The sequence below is a fragment of the Scyliorhinus torazame genome, chromosome 6 (genome assembly GCF_047496885.1).
Source record: "Scyliorhinus torazame isolate Kashiwa2021f chromosome 6, sScyTor2.1, whole genome shotgun sequence".
Taxonomy (NCBI): domain Eukaryota; kingdom Metazoa; phylum Chordata; class Chondrichthyes; order Carcharhiniformes; family Scyliorhinidae; genus Scyliorhinus; species Scyliorhinus torazame.
Genome location: NC_092712.1, coordinates 43578730 through 43606165, shown reverse-complemented (window position 1 = coordinate 43606165; position 27436 = coordinate 43578730). Strand labels below are relative to the sequence as shown.

The following is a 27436-nucleotide window of genomic DNA, read 5'->3' as shown; positions in this document are numbered from 1 at the left end:
GGTCGATAAATCCCCTGGACCTAATGGGTTGTATCCTAGGATATTAAAAGAGCTACAGAAATAGTGGATGCACTGGTAGTAGTAATCTTCCAAGAATCCTTAAATTCTGGTAAAGTGCCAGAGGATTGAAAACTGCCTGCGTAAATAACCCTTATTTAAAGGTAGGGAGACAAAAAATAGGTAACTATAGGCCAGTTCGCTGAACATCTGTCATTAGAAAAATGTTAGAGTCCATTATGAAGAGAGGCTAGTTAGGCTGGGGTTGTTTTCCTTAGAGCAGAGAAGGCTGAGGGGGAACCTGATTGAGGTGCACAAAATTATGAGGGACATAGAGTATATAAAACACTTTTCCCCGTAGTAGAGGGGTCAATAACCAGGGGGCATAGATTTAAGGTCAGGGGCAGGAGATTTAGAGGGGATTTGAGGAAAAACCTTTTCACCCAAAGGGTGGTGAGAATCTAGAACTCATTGCCTGAAAGGGTGTAGAGGTGGGAACCATCACAACATTTAAGAAGCATTTAGCTGAGCACTTGAAATGCTGGAAAATGGGATTAGATAGAATAGATAGGTGCTTGATGGTGGACGGAGACATGATGGGCCGAAGGCCCTCTTGTTTTATAAAATTCTATGGCTGGAATTTTCCGGCTGTTGTTGGCGGGATCTTCTGGTCCCGCTGATGGCAAACCCCCACCATGGGTATCCATGGGTGGGGGGGTGGAGAGGAGGGGCGAGGGGGATGTGTGTGTGTGTCAGATGGAATATAATGTAGGACAATGTGAAGTTATGCACTTTGGTAGGAAGAATAGAAAATAGTGGGCTAAAAATATACAAGGTACTAGTCAACCCACATCTGGAATACTGTGAACAGTTTTGGTCCCCTTTTCTAAGGAAAGACAGTCCGAGATTGGAGACAATCCAGAGAAGGTTCATTAGGTTGATCCCGGGTATATAATGATTTTCTTATGAGGAGAGGTTGTATAGGTTGGGCAAGGACTCATTGGAGTTTAGAAGAATGAGAGATGACCTTATTGAGACATTTAAGATTCTCAGGGGGCTTGACAGGGTAGATGCTGAGAGGCTGTTTCCCTTAGAATCATAGAATTTACAGTGCAGAAGGAGACCATTCAGCCCATCAACTCTGCACCTGTCCCTGGACAGAGGACCCTACTTAAGCCCATGCCATCACCCTATCCCTGTAACTCAGTAACCCCACCTAATGTTTTGTACACGAAGGGGCAATTTAGCATGGCCAATCCACCTAACCTGCACATCTTTGGACTGTGGGAAGAAACTGGAGCACCCGGAGGAAATCCACACAGACACTGGGAGAAAGTGCAAACTCCACACAGACAGTCACCCAAGGCCGGAATTGAACCCGGGCCCTTGGAGCTGTGAGACAGCAGTGCTAACCACTGTGCCAACTTTGTGGGAGAGTCTAAGACCAGAGGGCATAATCTCAGAGTAAGGGGTTGCCCAGAGGAGGAATTTCTTCTCTCAGTGGGTAGTGAATCAATGGAATTCTTTACTGCAGTGGGCTGTAGAGATTGGGTCATTAAGTATGTTCAGTGCTGTGATAGACAAATTTTTAATCAGGTAATCAAAGATTATGGTGATAAGGTGGGAAAGTGAAGTTGAGGATTATCATATCAGATTAGTCATGATCTCATTGAATGGCGGAGCAGACTCGATGGGTGAATGGCCTATTTATTCTCCTTCATCTTGCGTCATAATCTTTCCTGTAGCCCCTAAAATACATTCACATCCTTCCTAAAATGTGGTGTCCAGAACTGGAAGCAATATTCTGGATGAGGCCAAACTGGTGTTTTCTACAGGTTTAACATAACTGACTTGCTTTTGTATTCTTAAAGCCCAATATGCCGTATGCTTTATTAACTGCTCTATCAACCTGTCCTGTCGCCTCCAATGATATATGCACATATTCAATTCAGGATGCTCTGCTCCTGCACCCCCTTTAAAATTGTATCTCCTCTTGGTTCACAATGTTTCTAAGTTTTGATTCATCAGAAAATTCTGAAATTGTGCCCTGTACACCAAGGTCTCGTTCATTAATATATATCAGGAAGATCAGGGTTTCGAACACCGGTTCCTGGTGACCTCCAGTATAAACGTTCCTCTAGTCTGAAAAACACCTGTTCACTGTTTGATTCCTGCCACTCAGCCAATTTCGTATCCACGTTGATTCTGTCCTTTTTATTCCATGAGCTCTATCTTTGCTTGAATTATGTGTGCCATTTTATCAAATACCTTTTGAACAAGCTTCCGGCAATTCATTGTAAAGTCTCCTTAGTGTGTCTGTTTTTAAAAGTAAAGCATAATATATATTAACAACAATGCTAAAATACTCAAATGTATGATTATGTCCAAATCCAGAACCAAGTGTATCCTTCAAGACCAAACTGAAAGATGTTGAAGTTGTGGAGAAGGAAACTGCAACCCTCCAATGTGAAGTTCCTATTCCTGCCATACAGGCCAGTTGGTTCTTGGAGGAAACTGAGATAGCCGAGAGCACCAAATATAAAATAGAAGAGGAAGGCACGCTTAGAAAACTTACAATCAAAAATGTTACGACTGATGACGATGCGGTCTATATCTGTGAAATGAAAGAAGGCAGCAGAACAGTTGGAGAGTTGACAGTAAAAGGTAAGATTCAAGTGGCACCTTAATTGCATTGCTGTGTTTGAATAATAAACACGTTTGGGCGGGATTCTTTGACCCCCTGCCGGGTTGGAAAATCCCCGGGGGGTGGCGTGAATCCCGCCCCGCCTCTCTGACGCCGGCTGCCGTATTCTCCGGTGCCGGTTTTCGGGCGGGGGCGGGGATCACGTCACGCCGGTCGGGGGCCGTTGGCAGCGGCCCCCCCCGGCAATTCTCCAGGCCCCGATGGGCCGAGTGGCCGTCAGTTACTGGCCAGTCCCGCCAGCGTGAATTGGACATGGTCCCACACGGCGGGACCTGGCTGGTAGACCGGCTGGTGTGGTCCTCGGGGGGGTGGGGGGCATGGGGGGATTCAGCCCCGGGGGGGGGGGGGCACGGTGGCCTAGCCCGCGATCGGAGCCCACCGATTTGTGGGCGGGCCTGTGCCGTGGGGGCACTCCTTCCTTCCGCACTGGCCTCTGTAGGACTCCGCCATGACCGGCGCGGAGAAGACACCCCCCTGTGCATGCGCCAGAACACACCGGCCGGACTGCGCATGCACGGGACCACGCCGACGGTTCTGCGCATGCGCGGGACAACGCTGGGCCTTCGGTGCCAATTGGCGCGGCGCCAAACCCTCCGGCACCGGCCTAGCCCCCGGAAGTGCGGAGGATTCCGAACTTCCTTTCGGACCGACGCCGGAGTGGTTCTCGCCGCTTTTTACTCCGCCGTCTGGCCATTGCGAGGATTCGGGAGAATTCCGCTCCTAAATTCTCTTTGTTTAACTTACAAGCCTTTTCAACTATTATGAAGTAACATATTCATTATGTATTTTATGATGGTGCAAGAATCACATTCATAAATGTGCTCAGAGTGAGTATTCTTACTTATACATTACCCCTCAGAATAATAGAGTTCACAACATCACAGCCATTCACAGATTTATTAAACACATCATAATTATTGACAATATTTAAACATGCACCTAAGGACAGCATTTACCTTCTATACTCATGATCTCAATCACCTAGAAGGACATAAACAGTAGATGTATGGGATCACCCAACACCTGCAAGTTCCCTTCCAAGTCACACATCATCCTTACTTGGAAATATATCACCGTTCCTTCACTGTTTCTGCGGTAAAATCCTGGAACTCCCTAACAGCACTGTGGATGTTCCCACAACACTTGGATTAAGTTGTTCAAGTAATAATGATAATCTTTATTATTGTCACAAGTAGGCTCACATTAACACTGCAATGAGGTTACGGTGAAAATCCCCTGGTGGCCACATTCCTGCGCCTGTTCAGGTACACTGAGGGAGAATTCAGAATGTCCAATTCACCTAACAGCACATCTTTCGGGACTTGTGGGAGAAAACCGGAGTACCCGGAGAAAACCCACGCAGACACAGGGAGAACGTGCAGATTCCGCACAGATAGTGACGAAAGCCGGGAATCGAACTTGGGACCCTGGCGCTGTGAAGCAACCGTGCTACCCACTGTGCTACCATGCCACCCTTTGGCATATTGGGAGGAGGAAATAGGGTCAGGCAGAACAGATGCTGCAGGAGAAAGAAATAAAATGGCGAGGTGGACTCCTTTCCCCGCTACGGGACAGGACACCCACCTCCTTTGGATCTATACCAACAGGAATCCCACCGCCATGTCCAAAGGTCTGTGTTTCTGCTGAAGTTACGTTGCAGCATGAGCAGCTCCAAGAAAGTTATCATCTATGGAACGGAATTATGTAGTGTGGTAGTATGCATTAGGGGTCATGTGGGACTGTGAAGCCGTGATGTCATTGGCTGACAGATCCCGGGTCCTGGTTGGCCGTTGACCTCTAGCTCCGCCCTGAAGGCGGAGTATAAGAACCAGGAGTCCTCCCCCGCAGGCAGTCTACTACTGAACTGCGGGGGAACAGTCACGCTTAATAAAGCCTCATCGACTTCACTCTATTCGTCTCTCGGAGTCTTTGTGCGCTACAATTTATTAAGCGTGACTAAAGGACTATGGAGCTCAGGATCATCCCGGAATGCCTGAGGATCAGCCCCCACGCAGTGAACGCAGCAGCAGCTTTCAAGCACTGGCAGACTTGTTTCGAGGCCTACCTCAGAACGGCCCTCGGCCGGGTCACAGAAGACCAAAAACTACAGGTCCTGCACTCGAGGTTAAGCACGGAGATTTTCTCTCTCATCGAAGACGCAGAGGATTTCCAGACGGCGTTCGCCCAGTAAACCAGATCTACGCTCGCTATCAACTCGCAACGAGACCGCAAAGTCCCGGAGAATCGATAGATGAATTCTACGCCGCGCTACTAATTTTGGGACGGGCCTGCAGCTGCCCGCCGGTGAACGCAAATGAACACACGGACATGTTAATGCGCGATGCTTTTGTGGCAGGTATGAACTCCTCCCAAATCCGCCAAAGACTTTTAGAAAAAGAGCCGCTAGGACTCTCAGAGGCACGGGCCCTAGCAGCCTCCCTAAACGTGGCCGCGCGAAACACCCGCGCCTACGGCCCCGACCGCGCGGCAGCCCATTGGGCTCCGTACGCACCCGTCGCGACAAACCCACATCCCCCCCCCCCGGATACCACACAGGCTTGCGCGGTTCAAACGCCAAGTCGCACCGGGGGAGCACGATGCTATTTCTGCGGCCAGGCGAAACACCCCCGGCAGCGCTGCCCGGCCCGCGCAGCGATCTGTAAGAGCTGCGGGAAAAAGGGCCATTTCGCGGCTGTGTGCCGGTCCCGGGAGGTCGCCGCGGTCCCAGGAGAACAGGGAGCCCTGCACGCCTTTTACGCTCCCCAACCCCCCCCCAGCGCCCCATGTACGACCCGCAGGCGCAACCACCTTAGGTCCCGACCACCGCTCTCCCCGGAGAACAGGGAGCCCTGCACGCCTTTTACGCTCCCCGACCCCCCCCCCCCCCCCCCCCACGCGCCCCATGTATGACCCGCCGGCGCTACCACTTTGGGTCCCGGCCACCGCTGTCCCCAGAGAAGAGGGAGTCCTGCGTGTTCCTAACGCTCCCCAACCCCCCCAGCGCCCCATGTGCGACCCGCAGGCGCCGCCATTTTGGGTCCCGGCCACCACGAGGGGAGGAGGGGCGCCGCCATCTTGGACCACCCCAGACCTGTACGACGCATGGGGGCGGATATTGTGTCCACCCCCGCCGCCATCTTGTGACCCCCCAGCCATGTGCGATGCATGGGGGCAGCCATCTTGTTCACCCCCGACGCCATCTTGGACGGCAACAACGGACCCCAGCGTCGACGGCTCCACGGGGTTCGAAGAAGACGCTCAACCATTACAACCACGGCTGGCTTCAATGACGCTGGACCACGCACGGCCCCGGACGCTCCAGACGACGACGACAACGGTGCTGATAAACGGGCACGAGACACCATGCCTGGTCGACTCCGGGAGCACGGAGGGCTTTATCCACCCCGACACGGTAAGACGCTGTTCTTTGACCATCCGTCCCAGCGCACAAAAGATTTCCCTAGCTGCAGGATCCCACTCCGTACAGATCAAAGGCTTCTGCATAGTTACCCTAACGGTGCAAGGGAGGGAGTTCAAAAACTACAGGCTCTACGTCCTTCCCCAACTCTGCGCCCCCACATTACTGGGATTAGACTTCCAGTGCAATCTACAGAGCCTAACCTTCAAATTCGGCGGCCCAATACCCCCACTCACTATCTGTGGCCTCGCAACCCTCAAGGTTCAGCCCCCATTCTTGTTTGCAAATCTCACCCCGGATTGCAAACCCGTCGCCACTAGGAGCAGACGGTACAGCGCCCAGGACCGGACCTTCATTCGGCCCGAAGTCCAGCAGCTACTGAAGGAAGGCATAATCCAGGCCAGCAATAGTCCCTGGAGAGCACAGGTGGTAGTAGTAAAGACAGGGGAGAAGCAAAGGATGGTCATAGACTATAGCCAGACCATCAACAGGTACACACAACTAGACGCGTACCCTCTCCCCCGCATATCCGATATGGTCAATCGGATTGCCCAATATAAGGTCTTCTCCACCGTGGACCTCAAGTCCGCCTACCATCAGCTCCCCATCCGCCCAAGTGACCGAAAGTACACAGCCTTCGAGGCAGACGGGCGATTATACCATTTCCTAAGGGTCCCATTTGGCGTCACAAACGGGGTCTCGGTCTTCCAACGAGAGATGGACCGAATGGTTGATCAACACGGGTTGCGGGCCACGTTCCCGTATCTCGACAATGTAACCATCTGCGGCCACGATCAGCAGGACCACGACGCCAACCTCCAAAAATTCCTCCAGACCGCTAAAGCCTTGAACCTCACGTACAACGAGGACAAGTGCGTTTTTAGCACCAACCGGCTAGCCATCCTGGGCTACGTAGTGCGCAATGGGATAATAGGCCCCGACCCCGAACGTATGCGCTCCCTCATGGAATTTCCCCTCCCGCACTGCTCAAAAGCCCTAAAACGCTGCCTGGGGTTCTTTTCATACTATGCCCAGTGGGTCCCCCAGTATGCAGACAAGGCCCGCCCCCTAATACAGACCACGACCTTCCCTCTGTCGACAGAGGCTTGCCAGGCCTCCAGCCGCATCAAAGCGGATATCGCAAAGGCCACGATGTGCGCCATCGACGAGTCCCTCCCCTTCCAGGTCGAGAGCGACGCCTCCGACGTAGCTCTAGCGGCCACCCTTAACCAAGCGGGCAGACCCGTGGCCTTTTTCTCCCGAACCCTCCACGCTTCAGAAATCCGCCACTCCTCAGTGGAAAAGGAAGCCCAAGCCATAGTGGAAGCGTTGCGACATTGGAGGCATTACCTGGCCGGCAGGAGATTCACTCTCCTCATGGACCAACGGTCGGTAGCCTTCATGTTCGATAATGCACAGCGGGGCAAAATCATAAACGACAAGATCTTAAGGTGGAGGATCGAGCCCTCCACCTTCAACTACGAGATCTTGTATCGTCCCGGAAAGCTGAACGAGCCGTCCGATGCCCTATCCCGCGGCACATGTGCCAACGCACAAATTAACCGCCTCCAAACCCTCCACGAGGACCTCTGCCACCCGGGGGTCACTCGGTTCTACCACTTTATTAAGTCCCGCAACCTCCCATACTCTTTGGAGGAGGTCCGTACAGCCACAAGGAACTGCCACATCTGCGCAGAGTGCAAACCGCATTTTTTCAGGCCGGATGGTGCGCACCTGATTAAGGCTTCCCACCCCTTTGAACGCCTTAGTCTGGATTTCAAAGGACCCCTCCCCTCCACCGACCGCAACACATACTTCCTTAATGTGGTGGACGAGTACTCCCGCTTCCATTCGCCATCCCCTGCCCTGACATGACCGCGGCCACAGTCATTAAAGCCCTGAACACCATATTCACACTGTTCGGTTGCCCCGCATACGTCCACAGCGACAGGGGGTCCTCCTTCATGAGTGACGAGCTGCGCCAGTTCCTGCTCAGCAACGGTATAGCCTCAAGCAGGACGACCAGCTACAACCCCCGGGGGAACGGGCAAGTAGAGAGGGAGAACGGCACGGTCTGGAAGACCGTCCTACTGGCCCTACGGTCCAGGGACCTCCCGGTTTCACGGTGGCAGGAGGTCCTCCCGGACGCCCTCCACTCCATCCGGTCACTACTGTGTACTAGCACTAACCAAACGCCTCATGAGCGCCTCCTTGTCTTCCCCAGGAAGTCCTCTGGAACGTCGCTGCCGACCTGGCTGGCGGCCCCGTCTTGCTCCGAAAACATGTGCGGGCGCACAAGTCGGACCCGTTGGTCGAAAGGGTTCACCTCCTTCACGCGAACCCACAGTACGCTTACGTGGAGTACCCCGACGGCCGACAGGACACGGTCTCCCTGCGAGATCTGGCGCCCGCCGGCAACACACACACCCCCCTGACACCAATCACCCCCTTCCTGCCACGGCCGCACCCCGCGACCGCCCCCTTCCCAGGAGGATCGGTCCTCCTCCCAGGCCCGACCAGGAGTGAAGCCCAAGCTGAAACCGTAAGGCTCCCGGAGACGACAACACCGGAACAAGCACCACCACCACCACCGGGGCCGAGGCGATCGACACGGACGACCAGACCGCCCGACCGACTCGTGGTGTCGATCTAACACTACAATATGTGGACTTTTAACGAGAACATTTTGTCTTTTTCTCCTGACGATTACTGTAAATAGTTCGAAACAAAAAAACCTTGTACATACTGTAATAACATGCGTAAGTTTTCCTCCCAGGACCAGCCTTGTAAACCCTTACCACCATGCGAAGCATCACCCCGCCGGGTTCATTTTTAACAAGGGGTGAATGTGGTAGTATGCATTAGGGGTCATGTGGGACTGTGAAGCCGTGAGGTCATTGGCTGACAGATCCCGGGTCCTGGTTGGCCGTTGACCTCTAGCTCCGCCCTGAAGGCGGAGTATAAGAACCAGGAGTCCTCCCCCGCAGGCAGTCTACTACTGAACTGCGGGGGAACAGTCACGCTTAATAAAGCCTCATCGACTTCACTCTATTCGTCTCTCGGAGTCTTTGTGCGCTACATGTAGCAAGAGGAATACAATAATATAAAGAAAGATTAAAAATAGTGCATTTTTTAGTATTAATAAAACAAATTTTATTTACTGCCTCGCAGAAAGAAAGAACCTGCAATTATACTGAAGACATAGGCTAATTACTTAATTTCTTGGAATCTGAAGAATCTTGTAGGCTGCATCTGATTTGGTCAGGTGCAAAAGATTTTGCAGCTAATAGCTACAGGTAATCAATGTTTACACTTTTAACTTTCTCGTTCATTTTTTCTAACAGGTAACATCGTTAAGAAACTTCCAAGAAAAACTGCAGTACCAGAAAATGACACTGCCATTTTCTGTGTGGAACTGGACAGTGGCTGTAAGAATATCAGGTGGACAAGGAATGGAAAAGAACTAGAACAAAATGTTAGAACAACCATCACTGTTTCTGGCATGCGACACACCCTTACTATTCGTGAATGCAAATGGGAGGACATTGGAGAAATAGCTCTTTTGGCAGATGACTCTAGAACATCAACTCAATTCACATTAACATGTGAGTTTTAAGACTATTTTCCTTTCTTTTTCTTGTTCTGTCAAAAATATTTTGTCTCTGCAGTTGCTTCTGGCAGAATTAGGGTGTTACAGGTCGAGGGCGCATCTGACATTCCTGCTGAAGTTAAGGCACAAAGGACCTTTCAAAATGCATTACCTCACATTTGTCCGGATTAAACTCCCATCTGCCATCTGTCCGCCCAAGTCTCCAAGCAATCTAAATCCTGCTGTACCCTCTGACAGTCCTCATCGCTATCCGCAATTCCACCAACCTTTGTGTCATCTGCAAACTTACTAATCAGACCAGTTACATTTTCCTCCAAATCATTCATATATACTACAAACAGCAACGGTCCCAGCACTGATCCCTGTGGAACACCACTGGTCACAGCCCTCCAATTAGAAAAGCATCCTTCCATTGCTACTCTCTGCCTTCTATGACCTAGCCAGTTATGTATCCACCTTGCCAGCTCACCCCTGATCCCGTGTGACTTCACCTTTTTTACTAGTCTACCATGAGGGACCTTGTCAAAGGCCTTACTGAAGTCCATATAGACAACATCCACTGCCCTACCTGAATCAATCATCTTAGTGACCTCCTCGAAAAACTCTATCAAGTTAGTGAGACACGACCTCCCCTTCACAAAACCATGCTGCCTCTCACTAATACGTCCATTTGCTTCCAAATGGGAGTAGATCCTGTCTCGAAGAATTCTCTCCAGTAATTTCCCTACCACTGAAGTAAGGCTCACCAGCCTGTAGTTCCCTGGATTATCCTTGCTACCCTTCTTAAACAGAGGAACAACATTGGCTATTCTCCAGTCCTCCGGGAAATCACCTGAAGAGAGTGAAGATCCAAATATTTCTGTCAAGGCCTCAGCAATTTCCTCTTCAGCCTCCTTCAGTATTCTGGGGTAGATCCATCAAGCCCTGGGGACTTATCTACCTTAATATTTTTTAAGACGCCCAACACCTCGTCTTTTTGGATCTCAATGTGACCCAGGCTATCTACACACCCTTCTCCAGACTCAACATCTACCACTTCCTTCTCTTTGGTGAATACTGATGCAAAGTATTCATTTAGTACCTCGCCCATTACCTCTGGCTCCACACATAGATTCCCATGCCTATCCTTCAGTGGGCCAACCTTTTCCCTGGCTACCCTCTTGCTTTTTATGTACGTGTAAAAAGCCTTGGGATTTTCCTTAACCCTATTTGCCAATGACTTTTCGTGACCCCTTCTAGCCCTCCTGACTCCTTGCTTAAGTTCCTTCCTACTTTCCTTATATTCCACACAGGCTTCGTCTGTTCCCAGCCTTTTAGCCCTAACCACCCCCTCTATCCCGCCTGAAACATCTAAATCCTGGAACGTTTAGCTGCCAATCCTGCCCTTCCCTCAACCAGGTCTCTGTAATGGCAACAACATCATAGTTCCAAGTACTAATCCAAGCTCTAAGTTCATCTGCCTTACCCGTAATACTTCTTGCATTAAAACATATGCACTTCAGGCCACCAGACCCGCTGTGTTCAGCAACTTCTCTCTGTCTGCTCTGCCTCCGAGCCGCACTGTCCCTATTCCCTAGTTCTCCCTCAATGCTCTCACTTTCTGACCTATTGCTCCCGTGCCCACCCCCCTGCCATACTAGTTTAAACCCTCCCGTGTGACACTAGCAAACCAATATACAGTGAATGGTAGAACCTTCAAGAGTATTGAAAGTCAGAGAGATCTAGGAGTGCAGGTCCACAGGTCACTGAAAGGGGCAACACAGATGGAGAAGGTAGTCAAGAAGGCATACGGCATGCTTGCCTTCATTGCCCGGGGCATTGAGTATAAGAATTGGCAAGTCATGTTGCAGCTGTATAGAACCTTAGTTAGGCCACACTTGGAGTATAGTGTTCAATTCTGGTTGCCACACTACCAGAAGGATGTGGAGGCTTTAGAGAGGGTGCAGAAGAGGTTTACCAGAATGTTGCCTGGTATGGAGGGCATTAGCTATGAGGAGCGGTTGAATAAACTCGGTTTGTTCTCACTGGAATGAAGGAGGTTGAGGGGCGACCTGATAGAGGTCTACAAAATTATGAGGGGCATAGACAGAGTGGATAGTCAGAGGCTTTTCCCCAGGGTAGAGGGGTCATTTACTAGGGGGCATAGGTTTAAGATGAGAGGGGCAAGGTTTAGAGTAGATGTATGAGACAAGTTTTTTACACAGAGGGTAGTGGGTGCCTGGAACTCGCTACCGGAGGAGGTGGTGGAAGCAGGGACGATTAAGGGGCATCTTGACAAATACATGAATAGGATGGGAATAGAGGGATACGGACCCAGGAAGTGTAGAAGATTGTAGTTTAGTCGGGCAGCATGGTCGGCACGGGCTTGGAGGGCCGAAGGGCCTGTTCCTGTGCTGTACATTTCTTTGTTCTTTTTTCTTTGACATAAAGAAAATGGAAGTGTGAGAGGCAATAAAAGAACAAGACATACAAAAGGGAGAGGTTCATGGGCAAACCTGCATGAAGGAAAAAAATTAGGAATCGTCTGTTCAGCAAACAAATTGGGAACCATAATAATTTACAGAGTACAAAGCTTTTTTTGTATTGGCCAGAATTTTACTCTCCCACCTGAACTTCTGGAGTATTGGTCACCTTAAGGAACGATATAAATGCATTGTAAACAATTCAGTGGTTTACTAGACTAATAGAATCCCTACAGATCAGAATGAGGCCATTTGACCCATCGAGTCTGACCGTCTGAAAGAGCTCCCTACCTAGACACACTCCCCTATCCTTTTTTAAAATAAATTGAGAGTACCCAATTAATTTTTTCCAATTAAGGGGTAATTTAGCGTGGCCAATCCACCTACCCTGCACATCTTTTGGGTTGTGGGGGCGAAACTCACACAAACATGGGGAGAATGTGCAAACTCCAGATGGAATGTGACCAAGAGCCGGGATCGAACCTGGGACCTCAGCGCCGTGAGGCAGCTGTTCTAACCACTGCGCCACCATGCTGCCCAGCCCACACCCCTATCCTAACCTCGTAATCCCACCTAACCTTTGGACACAAAGGGGAATTTATCATGACCAATCAAACTAACCTGCACAACTTTGGACTGTGGGAGGAAACTCCGGAGCAACTGGAGGAAACCCACGCAGACATGGGTAGAATATCACCCAAGGCCAGAATTGAACCCGGTCTCTGGCGCTGTGAAGCAGCAATGCTAACCACTGTGTCACTGTGCTGCCCTACAATACATGGAATTGGAAGTTTGTCTTTTGAGGAAGGGTTGAAAAGGCTAGGCTTTTACCTGCTGGAGTTTTGCAGAGTAAGAGGCGACTTTATTAAAACATATAAGATCCTGAGGGGTTTTGACAGGTTGGGTGTAGAACAAATGTTTCCTCTTGTGGGAAAATCTAGAACTAGGGATCACTGTTTAAAAATAAGGGGTTCCCAATTTAAGATAGATGAGAATTTTTCTCTCTCAGAAGGTCGTGAGCCTTTGGAACTCTCTTTCTCGAACGCTAGTAGAAGCAGAGTCTTTGAATATTTTTAAGGTACAGTGAGATAGATTCTTGATAAGCAAAGGGGTGAAAGGTTATTAGGCATAGGCTGGAATTTAGAGTTTTGATTACAATCAAATCAGCCGTGAATCTTATTCAATAGTGGGCAAAGACTCTGTGGGCCAAGTGGCCTGCTCCAGCTCCTAATTCATATGGTCATATGAGCAGGGTGTGAGGCAAGAGGGTTGGTTGGTGGTCGTTCTGGGTACTGTGACCGTCACCTTCCTGCCTCCACATTGGTATTTTAGGGTTTCTCGCCATCATGGCTGGGACGTGGGTACTTTGCCACTTGGAGAGAGCTGCACAAAAAAATCTGGTACCCACCTAGTTGGCTCAATGTAAGACTTCCACTGCGCTCACGATTGACATCTCCAATCCTATCTTTGCTGTAACCTGCCTCATTTGCCCTGGCTAGTCCCAATTCCACTTGGCTGCGCTCCAAACATGCTCTAGCATTGCTACTCCAGGGACTGCTGCTGCCCACTACTCCCACTGATGCCACTAGGATTGCAGAGCTGCCAGCTATATGATTAGTTGCTGGCCCTTGGAGCTGGGATTTCCCGCATCAGAAGGACAGAAGCCATGATGGTAGGCACTTAATTACCTGAACAACATCAAATTAGTTGTGGTTGTTTCAGGACCAGCAGAGGAAGCTAACTTTGGTCTGATTTGTTGGCTGTTGGACGGGGCTACTGTCTTGGCCGTTGTTTCTATGCTGACTTATTGTTAAAGCAATCAGAAAGTAAGCCTAATTAATGTTCTGCTCTTTCCCCATGGATTGTTCATTAAAAGATAGTGAATATGAATAATTTGAGACCTGTCTTGTGGTAAATGTACCATGCGAGGGAGAAACAAGTGACTGTGTTAACAAATTACCTCATGCATAGACATCAAATTCAACCATAAGCTGTCTTCTGAATAACTGAGGATACCCTTTTTCGATCCGCTTTGCAACCGATAGGTCTGAGGAATATAGGGGGAACAGGAGGAGCCATTCAGTCCCTTGTGCCTGCTCCACCATTCATTATTATTGAAAAATCACTGTTGTCACTTTTGTTATGTAAATTATGCTCTGACACTACCAATGCAATTTGTTTAAATTCTAAGTGTGTTGAGAGCAATAGTGTTGGGTGGCTGTCTCAGACATTAAAGTTATCAGACCCTTCGGCAGAAAAATTAGTTGCTAAGTGAAGTCAGCCCAGTCCATCTGGAAGGAAAATCTGAAATGTTACCACTATCATGCCTGTTAAACCTGCTAATGAGCATGTTACTATTTACAGACAGTCCATATGTCTTTTTGCTGGTGAGAGGTCCCATGTAATCAAGACACTTGACTTTGTCAACACCTATGAAAAAGGAGCTACCAAAGGATATGATCAAAGAACTTGACTGATTAAAGCATAAGACCATAAGACATAGGAGCGGAAGTAAGGCCATTCGGCCCATCGAGTCCACTCCGCCATTCAATCATGGCTCCATTTACCCGCTCTCTCTCCATAGCCCTTAATTCCTCGAGAAATCAAGAATTTATCAACTTCTATCTTAAAGACACTCAACGTCCCGGCCTCCACCGCCCTCTGTGGCAATGAATTCCACAGACCCACCACTCTCTGGCTGAAGAAATTTCTCCTCATCTCTGTTCTCAAGTGACTCCCTTTTATTCTAAGGCTGTGCCCCCGGGTCCTAGTCTCCCCTGCTAATGGAAACACCTTCCTACATCCACCCTATCTAAGCCATTCATTATCTTGTAAGTTTCTATTAGATCTCCCCTCAACCTCCTAAACTCCAATGAATATAATCCCAGGATCCTCAGACGTTCATCGCATTGTGTGCATTGCCTGGGTTTGGCCTCTGGCATTTGCCTGACACATGTTTAGCAGTTTTCTGAGCGATGTTATACTTAACATCAGCTGCCTCTGCTTCTTCCCTTCCTTCTCACAGCTCACCAAGCCAAACTTTTCCTAAGGATCATCTTTCTCTGTTTGTCCTCTTCGGCTCAATTTGTCCATGAGACCCACCTCCTGCTCTCTCAACCCTATTCTTCCCAAATTGCTGACCATCTAACTTCGCTTCCTGGCCCCCATGTTAACTGATATTGTAAAAGATGCTCTCTCCTCAGATGCTGTTCCTATCCCCTTCAAATCTGTCATCATCACCTCCTCTCCTCAAAAAACACAGCCTTGACCCCTTTATCCTTGCAAACTACCACGCAAGCTGCAATCTCCTTTCCTCGTTCAACATGTTTTAAACTGCCTAATACATGCCCATCTTTTCTGCAGTTCTGTGTTTGAACTCTTCCAATCAGGTTTCAGCACTCAAAAGACCCACTTCAAAACAACAAATTAATCATATATGACTGTGACTATGGTCAACTATCCCTGCTCATTCTTTATGACTTGTCTACCCTCACCTGCTTTTATTCTTAGCTATTCAGTCATAGCCAGAGAATCAATTGCAGTGGCTTATCTTCCCACACCTGCACAGTTATCTCTGGTCAATCCCAAGGATCTACCCTTCACCTGGTCCTGTTACTCTACATGCTGCCACAATCCTAAAACATTTCAGTTCCACGTGTACGATGATGACTGCCACCTCTATCAACTATTCATTCTCTCCGAATTGCTGTCACCTATTTTGTTTAGTTGAAAAAGGTGCAATGTATGTAATTGTTCTTTCGGTTGCCAGAAATTTGCAAAGGATAGGGCCCAAAGAATTAATATATGTAACTTTGAGCATACGTAAGTGAGCCCACCACGAGCCCAACAGATAATTTTAAATTGATTGTCAGTGTAATTCTTTTAAAAAAAATTTAGAGTACCCAATTCATTTTTTTTTCCAATTAAGGGGCAATTTAGTGTGGCCAATCCACCTAGGTTGCACATCTTTTGGATTGTGGGGGCGAAACCCACGCAAACACGGGGAGAATGTGCAAACTCCACACGGACAGTGACCCTGCGGGATTGAACCTGGGACCTCGGCGCCGTGAGGCTGCAGTGCTAACCCACTGCGCCACCGTGCTGCCGTCAGTGTAATTCTCAGCGTACTCAGGATTGTTTAGCAAATATTGTCGAGTCGCACAATCACACCTAATGTTGGACACTTGGGTGCGATTTATGATTGGGCACGCTCAGTGGCGAGATTGGAAAATCTCGTGATAAGGCCCTAGGCCCATTTCCCGGTGATGTAAATCAAAGAATGATTGTTCCCTTCCCTGTCAATGGTGAGCTGCGTCTCCTGCCGTTGAACGTTGGGAACTTAATTTGAATACTTTTGCATATTATTATTGTTGCCACACACAGGGGCTGGTTTAGCACAGGGCTAAATCGCTGGCTTTGAAAGCAGACCAAGGCAGGCCAGCAGCACGGTTCAATTCCCGTACCAGCCTCCCTGAACAGGCGCCGGAATGTGGCGACTAGGGGCTTTTCACAGGAACTTCATTTGAATAAGCGATTTTCATTTTCTTTTATTTTTTCACTGGATTCACACACCCTGGTCCGCCATTCCACGTCAAATTTAGGCCCGACGTTGCTTGGTTTTGGAATGGCATGCATTACAATTGCCTTCAAAAGGCGTGTGCCTGGCAATCTGAACTTTGAGGAGAACTCGAGGCAAATGCACACATCTTAGTGCAGCGTTCAGAAGTATCCCAGTGCAAGGAAGGACTCATAAGCAAGTCTCCACTGCAGCTTCTTTGTGGCTAGCTTGTGGTGCAGGGCTAGGGAGAGAAGGCGACCTCAGGGCAAGGACAACAGGGCTGGAGAGAAGCCCAATGTTGACATCCCTACCAATGTTGACTCAGTGTATTCGTATTCCGGATGCTATCACCTCAGTCTCAAGGCAGTCGGCCACCTCCATCTTGCATTGCAATCTGAGGAGTGCAGCAGGCAGCCCTTCACAATGTCTTTGCAATTCCAACTAAAGTGTAACTGAGTCCAAATGCCCCTCATCTGACTTGGACCCAGCAGATTCTTGCCTCCAGCAATCCTCCGAGTGCCGGCAGCTTAGGATGACTGTGCCGTTCCCTGCTATGGATCAGACAGTCCAGTAAATTCTCCAGATTCTGACCCCGAGGCGATTCTAGAGCTTATTCCTACCGAAGTGCGTGTCTCTATGCTGGTGGAGGGTGTGGGTGAGTGCTGCGACGGGGCTTCAATGTTAGTGTCTGCGGATTCTTCTGTTGTGCCCTTGGGGTTGGAGTCCCAGATCTGGCTCATGGACCCCCTCAGCTGCTTCCCAGATGCGCCTGTGAAAAAAAAGGAGAAATGATTCGTGCATGGCAGGTGCCGATGAAACAGGAGACACCATTCACAGCATGGATATTGCAGTGCTGGGTCCTCACTTGGTTTGTGAGGGATTGAGTGTGATGAGAAAAGTGACTTAACCTGGCGGAATGGAGCAGATAATTCATCCTGCTTTGGCATTGGGTGGCTGTTTTCTTTTGGAGTGCGTTGAAGCTGACTGCCACTGCCTCCCATGCTGGAATAATGACCTCGCTTGCTAGTCTTTGCCCAGAGCGGGGGCTAGAGGACAATGTGGCACTGAGATTAGTAGATGTTCAAGGGAGGCATTGCTGAATTTGGAAGCAGCATGTTTCCCAGCTTTGGCAGCCATCAGTTCCCAGCAGCTTCCTATCCCTTGGAGAGTGCTAGCTGGGGACCTTTAAATATGGCTCCCAGATTACTGAAGCTCTGAGATCATGGTGGGTCGAGTGAATCAGAGGCCACCCTGCCAACGATCCAAAGTAATATGCATGCCTCCTTTCTTTAACTGTTCCACACAATACGGGGTGAAATTCCTCCATTGCCAATTGTTATGGGCCAGGGTTTAGAAAACTCCAAAGTATATCATGGAGTTCACCTGATCTACAACTGTTTATTGATTTTGGTTATGATGAGCACAAGGGCTTGCATTTCAGATGTTATTCAACAGAGGTCTTAGGTGCTTTTAATCAAAGAAACAAGCTCTCTTCTACGAATTTAGTTAACATTTTTATAAACACACACAGGAAGCATTTTTATCAACTACAAACATAAATACCCCACACAGCTACAGTAATCTCTGTATAACCCTTAATGAATTCCTCTTAACTGTTCCAATTTAATAACAAGATCCAAACAAAAAACAGAACCCCCTTTTCAAAGGTGAGGCCCAGCATATGGCATTCTTACTGGTATAAGACTTGGTATGGATACTCTTGTTTCCTTTCCAAAACAGCAGATTTGAATTCCTTCTAGAAAACAGTTATCACTTTTAAGTTATCAAGTAATCTGGAAACAGCTTTTAAAATGAAGATAGAGAGACAGGCCAAGATGCTTCTCTTTCTGAGTACAGCAACCAAAAGTGAAAACAAAAGCAAAATTTAGTGCCACAGCCCAGCTTCACCCACTCAATAACATCACTGAAGCCATGTGATAAGACAAGAGCATTTCTTAAAGGGACACTCCTGTGACACCATTGGCAGCTCAAATGTCGATTTCCCTACCCGATATTGGACTTGGCTGATTTCAGGGAAAATTCCACACTATGTTTTGAATTTTGCAACTACGGGCTGGTTGGGTATGGTCAGTACCTTGCCTGTTGCAAACAGCGAAAAGGATGTGCTGTTTGATATGATTCACCAATCTTTGGTACAGACAGCCTTCATACCTTGTATCACACCAGTGTTGAAATTCATACATCATAGGCAGAATGTCTTTTTGGCACGACAGCAGCATCTTATTAAGGGCTAATACCACTCGTGTTGCTACTGCGTAATGCAGCATGAAATGGATAACTCTTGCTCAAATATTTGAGTACCATTACCCTATCTGAGGTTGACTGGGTGCTTTTTGGGACCAAAGGTGGCAGCCATATGCCCATTTCTGAGTTTACACGATGTACAGCGAGCAATGATCTTGCAGGATACCTTTGATGTGCCCCATTTCAGCATCACGTTCACACGGTGAACAACTGGCTCGGGTCCTATTTACGAGTTTACTGATAAGGTCAATAAAAGTGAAAAAGAAAAGTCTCTTTCTAAATGACCTCCATTAGTTCCTTTAAGAACTACTGCCTAGGTTGCTGAAAACCAGTATTAGTGAACAGAGATCGCACAGCACGTGCACTATCTACTTGTATATGAAAATTGCAAATTGGATCCTATATACATCAGTGGAGTCTAATGTGTATGTTCCAAGTGACCTTCCACCTTAAATAAAGTTGTGGGGCGGACGGGCAGGCGGGGGTGGGTAATAGAGTCTAGGAAGCATCTTAGAAATTGCTTTTAAGGGGGTTGTGTTTTGCTTTGGATGCTAATAGTAACAAAAAATTGTTATGACTGAGGTATTACAGAAGTGACCATTAACCATCTGAACAAAACTGAGTGACTTCTATGAATTAAGATTTTTTTTAAAAGGAATTCTGTATTTCAAGATCAGGCCCTATATGTATATGTGGAGATGTCCATTATTTTGTGCACTTTATATAGAGAATCATAATATAAGTACTTAAAAAAACAAAACTAACTTTCCAGAGCAGACATTTATTGTAATAGTTTGGTTTCAGGATTTCCATCGGCTGTTGAAATATTTTTAATTTTGTTTTTCAAGTTTTAGCTGAACTCCTGGGTTTCTGGAGTCCTGTCACATCATATCTTTATACTTTCCTCTAGCTCCCCGGAAAGTTCCACCACATCCCCCAGTCAACCCTGTGGTGAAAGAGAAAACAGAAACATCTGTCATTTTGGCTTGGTCTCTCCCGCAAGATGTGCCACCGGTCCCTGTCACAGGATACATAATAGAAAAAAAGAAAGTAGGAAGCAATACCTGGACAAGGTGCCACACTACAGACAAGATAGTGGCTCAAGAGTTCACAGTGAGTGGCTTGCCAGAAGGAGCTAATTATCAGTTTAGAATTAGTTCTGTAAACAACTTTACCCAGAGCACATACCTAGAAGTCCCTGGAACATTTCATATTGGTGAGTCAAAATGTTTTGACAACTTTAAAATGTGTCTTTCTCTTACTCCATGTTTTTGACAACTTTAAAACCTGTCTTTCTCTTACCCCATGTTTATTTTATTTGCCTTGTTGTTGTTTATTGGACATTTATTTCTGCTCTTATCTCTGTTCTTTAATTCTACTGTTCTTTAATTGACATGGTTTGCACCGGTTATCTGCTAAATTGACCTTTTGTCCGCGAAAAGACTAAAGTCAGGATGATTTACAGTCTATACCAATCATTTCTGCCCCATCATAGAATGTGTTTTAAACAATTCTAACATTGTAGCTTCTCTTACCCCATTTGGAAAAGCATTCTGAAAGTTATCATAGTGTTCCACCTCATAAGTGTTTATAACCTGCATATCATCCATTTCTATGGGCGGAATTTAATTCCGTGTGAGGCCTGATGCCGTCCAGGTAACTACCTGATTACCTTGTAATTGTGTCACGCCTCCTCAAGAGACGTGATGCAGGGTTCCCACCTATTCTCCAAACTGTGGACAAGACCCCCATTACACGTGTTAAATTCTACCCATGTTTTTCCTCAGTTCCTCCTTTCCTGTTTTACTTTGAAAGATGCGCGGGTTAGGTGGATTGGCCAAGATTTTAAAAATTGCCCCTTAGTGTCCAAAAGGTTAGGAGGGGTTATTGGGTTATGGGGCTATGGTGGAAACAAGGGCTGAAGTATGGTGCTCTTTCCAAGGGCTGGTGCAGACTTGAATGGCCAAATGGCCTCCTTCTGCATTGTGAATTCTATGATTCTTGAAAGGTCCCTCTGAATGTAAATATTTCCCAGTCATATCATTATCAGACCTGGATACTTTACACTTGGTCTCCTTGATTGTAAATGGCTGAGACTCAAGATTTAATCCTTGTGGTATCTTTGTTTTTTCTACCTGTTAACAAATCCTCAGTCCATATTAGCATACTACCCCAACCTCAAGATCTCCAATTTTGTGTAATAATTTTAAATATTTCTTGAAAATTTAAAAACACTACATTCATTAGTTCCCCCTTAACTACCCTGATGGTTGCAACCTCAAGACGCTCTCAACAGTTTTGTCAAATACAACTTCCCTTTGTTATGGGCCAGGGCTCAGAAACTCCAAAGGTTATGAAGTATTATGAAGTTCACTTGGCCTACAACCTTTATGTTGAATTTGGGTAGGATGAGCACAAAAGCCTTCAGTGCAGGTGTGATTCATCAAACTTCCTAGATACTTTAATCAAAATAAGGTTTATTCTAGGAATGTAGTTAACATATATATATGTAAAACAGCAAGAATTTTTATCAATTACAAACATAAAGACACCACACAGCTACAGTAATCTGTGTATATAACACTCAATGAATTCCCCCTTAGCTGTTCCAATTCATGAGCAGCACGGTAGCACAAGTGAATAGCACTTTAGCTTCACAGCACCAGGGTCTCAGGTTCGATTCCCTGCTGGGTCACTGTTTGTGTGGAGTCTGCATTTTCTCTACGTGTCTGCGTGGGTTTCCTCCTGGTGCTCCGGTTTCCTTCCACAGTACAAAGACGTGCAGGTTAGGTGGATTGGCCATGATAAATTGCCCTTAGTGACCAAAAAGGTTAGGTGGGGTTATTGGGTTACGGGGATAGAGTGGAAGTGAGGGCTTAAGTGGGTCGGTGCAGACTCGATGGGCCGAATGGCCTCCTTCTGCACTGTATGGTCTATGTAATAACAAAATCCAATTAAACCAAAACCCCTTTTCAAGGGCATGGCCCAGCACACTGTTCTCACTTGAATGGGACTGGTCCTTTTCCTGAAATTCTGATCCAGTTCCAACCAGCAGACACAAACTCCTTCCAGAAAGCAACTATATCTTTAAAGTTACCAAGGCAGTTAGCCACAAACAATGGACGTTTTACTGGAACAGTTTTTAAAAATGAAAACAGAGAAAATCAAGGAAAACACTTAGTTTTCCTTCTGCAGTCCAAAACAGTCAAACTGAAACTGAAACCCCCTCTCTCATCACAGCCTCAGCCTCCTTTTTTATCACAGCTTCTTATTACTCAGGCCTTGGAATTGCTCCTTCAGCTGGGAACAGACAAAGCCTGTGAGGAATATAAGGAAAGTAGAAAGGAACTTAAGCAAGGAGGCAGGAAGGCTAAAAGGGGTCAAGAAAAGTAATTGGCAAACAGGATTAAGGAAAATCCCTCGGCTTTTTATACGTTTAAAGAAAGCAAGAGGGTAGCCAGGGAAAGGGTTGGCCCTCTCAGGGACAGGGGAGGGATATATGCGTGGAGCCAGAGGTACTAAATCAGTACTTTACATCAGTATTCACCAAAGAGAAGGACTTGATGAGTCTGGAGAAGAATGTGTAGATAGCCTGGAGCACATTTGATCAAAAAGGAGGACGTGTTGGGCATCTTGAAAAACATTAAGGCAGATAAGTCCCCAGGGCCTGATGGGATCTACCCCAGGATACTGAGGGAGGCAAGGGAGGAAATTGCTGGGGCATTGACAGGAATCTTTGTATCCTCACTGGTTACAGGTGAGGGCCCAGAGGACTGGAGAATAGGTAATGTTGTTTCTTTGTTTAATAAGGGTAGCAAAGAAAATCCAGGAAAGAACAAGCCGATGAGCCTTACGTCAGTGGTAGGGAAATATTGGGAATTTTTTTTACACAGTGTGTAGCGGATGCCTGCAACTTGCTGCCGGAGGAGATGGTGGAAGCAGGTACGATAGTGACGTTTAAGGGGTGACTTGACAAATACATGAATAAGAACATAAGAACTAGGAGCAGGAGTAGGCCATCTGGCCCCACGAGCCTGCTCCACCATTCAATGAGATCATGGCTGATCTTTTGTGGACTCAGCTCCACTTTCCGGCCCGAACACCATAACCCTTAATCCCTTTATTCTTCAAAAAACTATCTTTATCTTAAAAACATTTAATGAAGGACCCTCTACTGCTTCACTGGGCAAGGAATTCCATAGATTGACAACCCTTTGGGTGAAGAAGTTCCTCCTAAACCCAGTCCTAAATCTACTTCCCCTTATTTTGAGGCTATCTGCTTTCACCTGCCAGTGGAAACAACCTGCCCGCATCTATCCAATAGATAGAATAGGATGGGAATAGAGGGATATGGACCCTGGAAGTGCAGAAGGTTTTAGGCTAGTTAGGCAGCATGGTTGGTACAGGCTTGGAGAGCTGAAGGGCCTGGTCCTGTGCTGTACTTTTCTTTGTTCTCAGGATATATAGTCTGTCTCCCATAACAGGAGTTAATCAAGAATTCTATAACCCCAAAACAACTAAAATACAAAAAAATATGCGAGCCCACAAATTCTTGGGGGTTTTCCTCAACCACTGTGAGGACTCATAGGCCCTACTCACCACCTTCATAATAAACTACTTTCCCACTTCCCTGCAATGGCTATTCATTTTAATCATAATTGAAATAACGTATATCAAATGAAAAGGTCTGCTGATATATATACCAGAATTATAAAACAGGAAAACAGATAAATAATCGCACAGCTGTGATACCATACAACCTACACAATACACTCCTTAAGAACATATAGTACATTGCAGGATGTATACCATTAAGGATAAATGAATGTTCCTGGATACATCAGATAACAAGTAAAAATTGAATGCTCACTCTCAGGATTGCCCCTATCGTGAGAAATCACATAACGGGATCAATGAAGAGATCAGATTACAGGAGGGTAAGGATGAATGATGTCTGTCCTTAGACTCATCAGGACAACTGGATAACCAGCAAAGTTTCTTCATTTACAGGATTGCCCCTATCAATATGACAAATTGCATAACAGGATCACTTAAGAGTGAAATTACAGGGGACACATTCACTGGTTAACAAGGATTGAAGAAGAACTGCAAAATATGACTTCAAACAGAATAGTCGACAGATTTCACTTCAGGATACCAGTATAACAAATTACAAGGGATAGGTTGAATGAGAGACCTGGAACTCATCAGCATAACAGGATATCAAGCGAAGATTTGCTAGCATGGTCACCAATAGGATTGCCCCTATCAATGTGATAAAATAGGTAACCAGATCAGTTAAGAGATGCAACTATCGGGGATACATTCAAGTATTAACAACAATGAACTGCAGAATATGACTCTAAACAGGATGGTCATAGAATCATAGAATCATAGAAGTTTACAGCATGGAAACAGGCCCTTCGGCCCAACCAGTTCATGCCGCCCAGTTTTTACCATTAAGCTAGTCCCAGTTGCCCGCACTTGGCCCATAACCCTCTATACCCATCTTACCCATGTAACTATCTAAATGTTTTTTAAAAGACACAATTGTACCTGCCTCTACTACTACCTCTGGCAGCCCATTCCAGACACTCACTACCCTCTGAGTGAAGAAATTGCCCCTCTGGGCCCTTCTGAATCTCTCCCCTCTCACCTTAAACCTATGCCCTCTAGTTTTAGACTCCCCTACCTTTGGGAAAAGATGTTGACTATCTACCTTATCTATGCCCCTCATTATTTTATAGACCTCTATAAGATCACCCCTAAGCCTCCCACGCTCCAAGGAAAAAAGTTCCTTGTTAATCCTGGTCTGTACCCCCTGTAATTACTTCCTTATGTTGATCGTGCACTGTGCTTTTTCATATTGACGGAGGAATTCCTGTGACTGAGCCATGAGGCGAATTTCACCGACCAGTAGTAGTAGTAGTAGTAGTAGTGGTAGGGGACTTTAACTTTCCCAACATTGACTGGGACAGCCGTAGCATTAGGGGCTTGGATTGACCAGAGTCTCAATATCTCGAGTCATCCAGGGTTCCCTACTTCTACCAGCCTTGCCCTTCACTCTAAAGGGAATGTGCTTACCCTGCACCCTGGTTAACACATTTTTAAAAGCCTCCCATTTACCAGCCGTCCCTTTGCCTGCCAACAGTCTCCCCCAATCTACCTCTGCAAGTTCCTGTCTGATACCATCAAAATTGGCCTTGCCCCAATTAAGAATTTTAACTCTTGGGCCAGACCTATCATTCTCCATAGCTATCTTAAAACTAATGGAGTTATGGTCACTTGTCCCAAAGTGATCTCTCACTAGCACTTCTGTCACTTGCCCTTTCTTATTTCCCAAGACGAGGTCAAGTTTTGCCCCCTCTCTAGTCGGTCCATCCACATACTGAATGAGAAATTCCTCCTGAATACACTCAACAAATTTCCCGAATCATTGCCTTCCACGGATTATAAAAATGCCGAAGCCTCAGCAGGATTATTGAGCATCCTAACGGACCCTTCGAGTGTGACCCTCAGGACAACAGGTAGTGCAGGGCATACCGAATTCAAAAGCCTTCAAATGCTTCCTGACCACATGGAAGTGTTTTTGCTGCCGACGAAAAGTCCTGAAAGAATTATATTTTTTCCCCCATCATTGAGCCAAGTCCTACCATGCCTGGTAGCCCCCCAAACTCTCTTGTCAGTCCCTAAAGCTATGTAACTGTATGATAATAGGCCATGGATGATGGTTGTCCCTGGGCTTCAAGGATAGGATATGATGCTCTCCTTCGAGGATAATCCGCCCAGTCTTCATGTCAAGGTTAAAAAAAACATGACAGCCAGCCGTCAAAGATTCAACCTGGAGTCTGACTTCAGCTCCCTCTGGAAAACTAATCACACATATTATGGATAGATGAATTTCCTTCCATCGCCCACATGGATATTCTTCCTCCGGTCCCGATTTTCCAGATCCGTCAAGATATCTGGGGCGGGATTCTCCCAAGATGGTGTGAACGGGCTGCTGCCAGGAGTAATTAGGGGCCAGCACGGCGCTGGAGTGGTTCACGCCGCTCCAGCTTCTGATCCCGGCACGAACTGTGCGCCGCGGGATCCGCGCATGCAAAGTGGCGCCGGCGCCAACGCGCACACGCGAAGTGGCGCCAGCGCCAATGCACGCATGCGCGGTGGCCTTAAACGCGCCGGCCCCGACGCAACATAGCACAGGAGTACAGGGTCGGCACGTAGCAAAAGAGGCCGGGGGCAGAGAGGCCGGCCCGCCGATCGGTGGGCCCCGATCGCGGTCCAGGCCGCATCGGCCTCCCCCCTCAGGGGTCGGAGCCCCCAACAACCCAGGTTTTTAATACCGTATTTGTGTTAGGGTCGTAAAATCTCATTAAAATGCAGGCATCTTTTAAAGTGAAACAAAACTGAAATCTCCTTATCACACAACTGCAGTAGTATAAATTAAGCTTAAACTTAAAGTTAAAGCTGTAAGTTACACACACAAAAGCAAACTTAATTTACTTAAAACTAACACTATTTCCTAACATTTTGGGAATCACAACAGCGATGTTTCTGATATTTCCATTGGTACTTATGTTGGAACAGTGAGGTGTCATTCTGGGCTGATCAGTGAGAGATTAATTGCTGTAGGATTGTGTGCATGAAAACATTGGAGTCATCAAGTGGTTAAAAGATATTGCATTTAGTCTTTGGCCTGACCAACTCTTGGCGTCTTCTTTGTTTGTTTGTTTGTTTGTTTATTTATTCATTTATTGTTTGGTTGTTTGGATGTGGGCATTGCTGGCTGGGCCAGCATTTTTTGCCCATCCCTAATTGCACTTGAACTGAGTGGCTTGCTAGGCCATTTCAGTGGTGGGCAGTTAAGACTCAACTGCATCACTGTGTGAGTCTGGAGTGACATGTAAGCCAGACCAGGTAAGGATGGCAGATTTCCTTCCCTGAAGGACATTAGTGAACCAGAGGGTTTTTATGATAATGGGTAATGGTTTCATGATCATCATTAGATTGTTATTTCCAGATTTTATTGAATTCAAATTCTACCATCTGCAATGGGATTCCAACCTGGGATCCCAGAGCATTCCACTGGGTCCCTGGATTACTAGTCCAGTGACAATACTACAATGCCACCGTCTCCCCATTTCTGTTTTGTGGGTGTTCCTTTTTGCCATTAATTGCAGGGGCATGCAGCTCTGTTGTGTCTGTAATTCTGCCTCAGGTTTTAGACCATTTAAAAATAAATTACTTAAATGATGTGAAGGATTTGGTCGTTCTCTGAAGTGATTTAAAACTTAGTAAAGTCAAGAATAGGAATGCCAGTAACAAAATTGTTTTGTACTATGGTCACAGAATCACAGAATAATACAGTGCAAAAGAGGCCCTTCGCCCATCGAGTTTGCACCAACGCATGAAAAACTTG

General features: G+C 47.0%; 1 protein-coding gene and 1 long non-coding RNA gene across 2 annotated transcripts in view; one reads left to right on the top strand and one right to left on the bottom strand.

Moving 5' to 3' along the window:
• Positions 1 to 27436, top strand: part of LOC140424765 (obscurin-like) — a 1044598-nt gene that overhangs the window by 63930 nt on the left and 953232 nt on the right. The window contains 3 exon segments of the mRNA XM_072508149.1: positions 2392 to 2661; positions 9464 to 9724; positions 19925 to 20230. Coding sequence (XP_072364250.1) covers positions 2392 to 2661; positions 9464 to 9724; positions 19925 to 20230 — 837 coding nt within the window.
• Positions 19780 to 27436, bottom strand: part of LOC140424767 (uncharacterized) — a 39161-nt gene continuing 31504 nt past the window's right edge. The window contains exon 2 of the long non-coding RNA XR_011947683.1: positions 19780 to 19960. This is a non-coding gene — a long non-coding RNA (uncharacterized lncRNA). The remainder of the gene's footprint in view (positions 19961 to 27436) is intronic.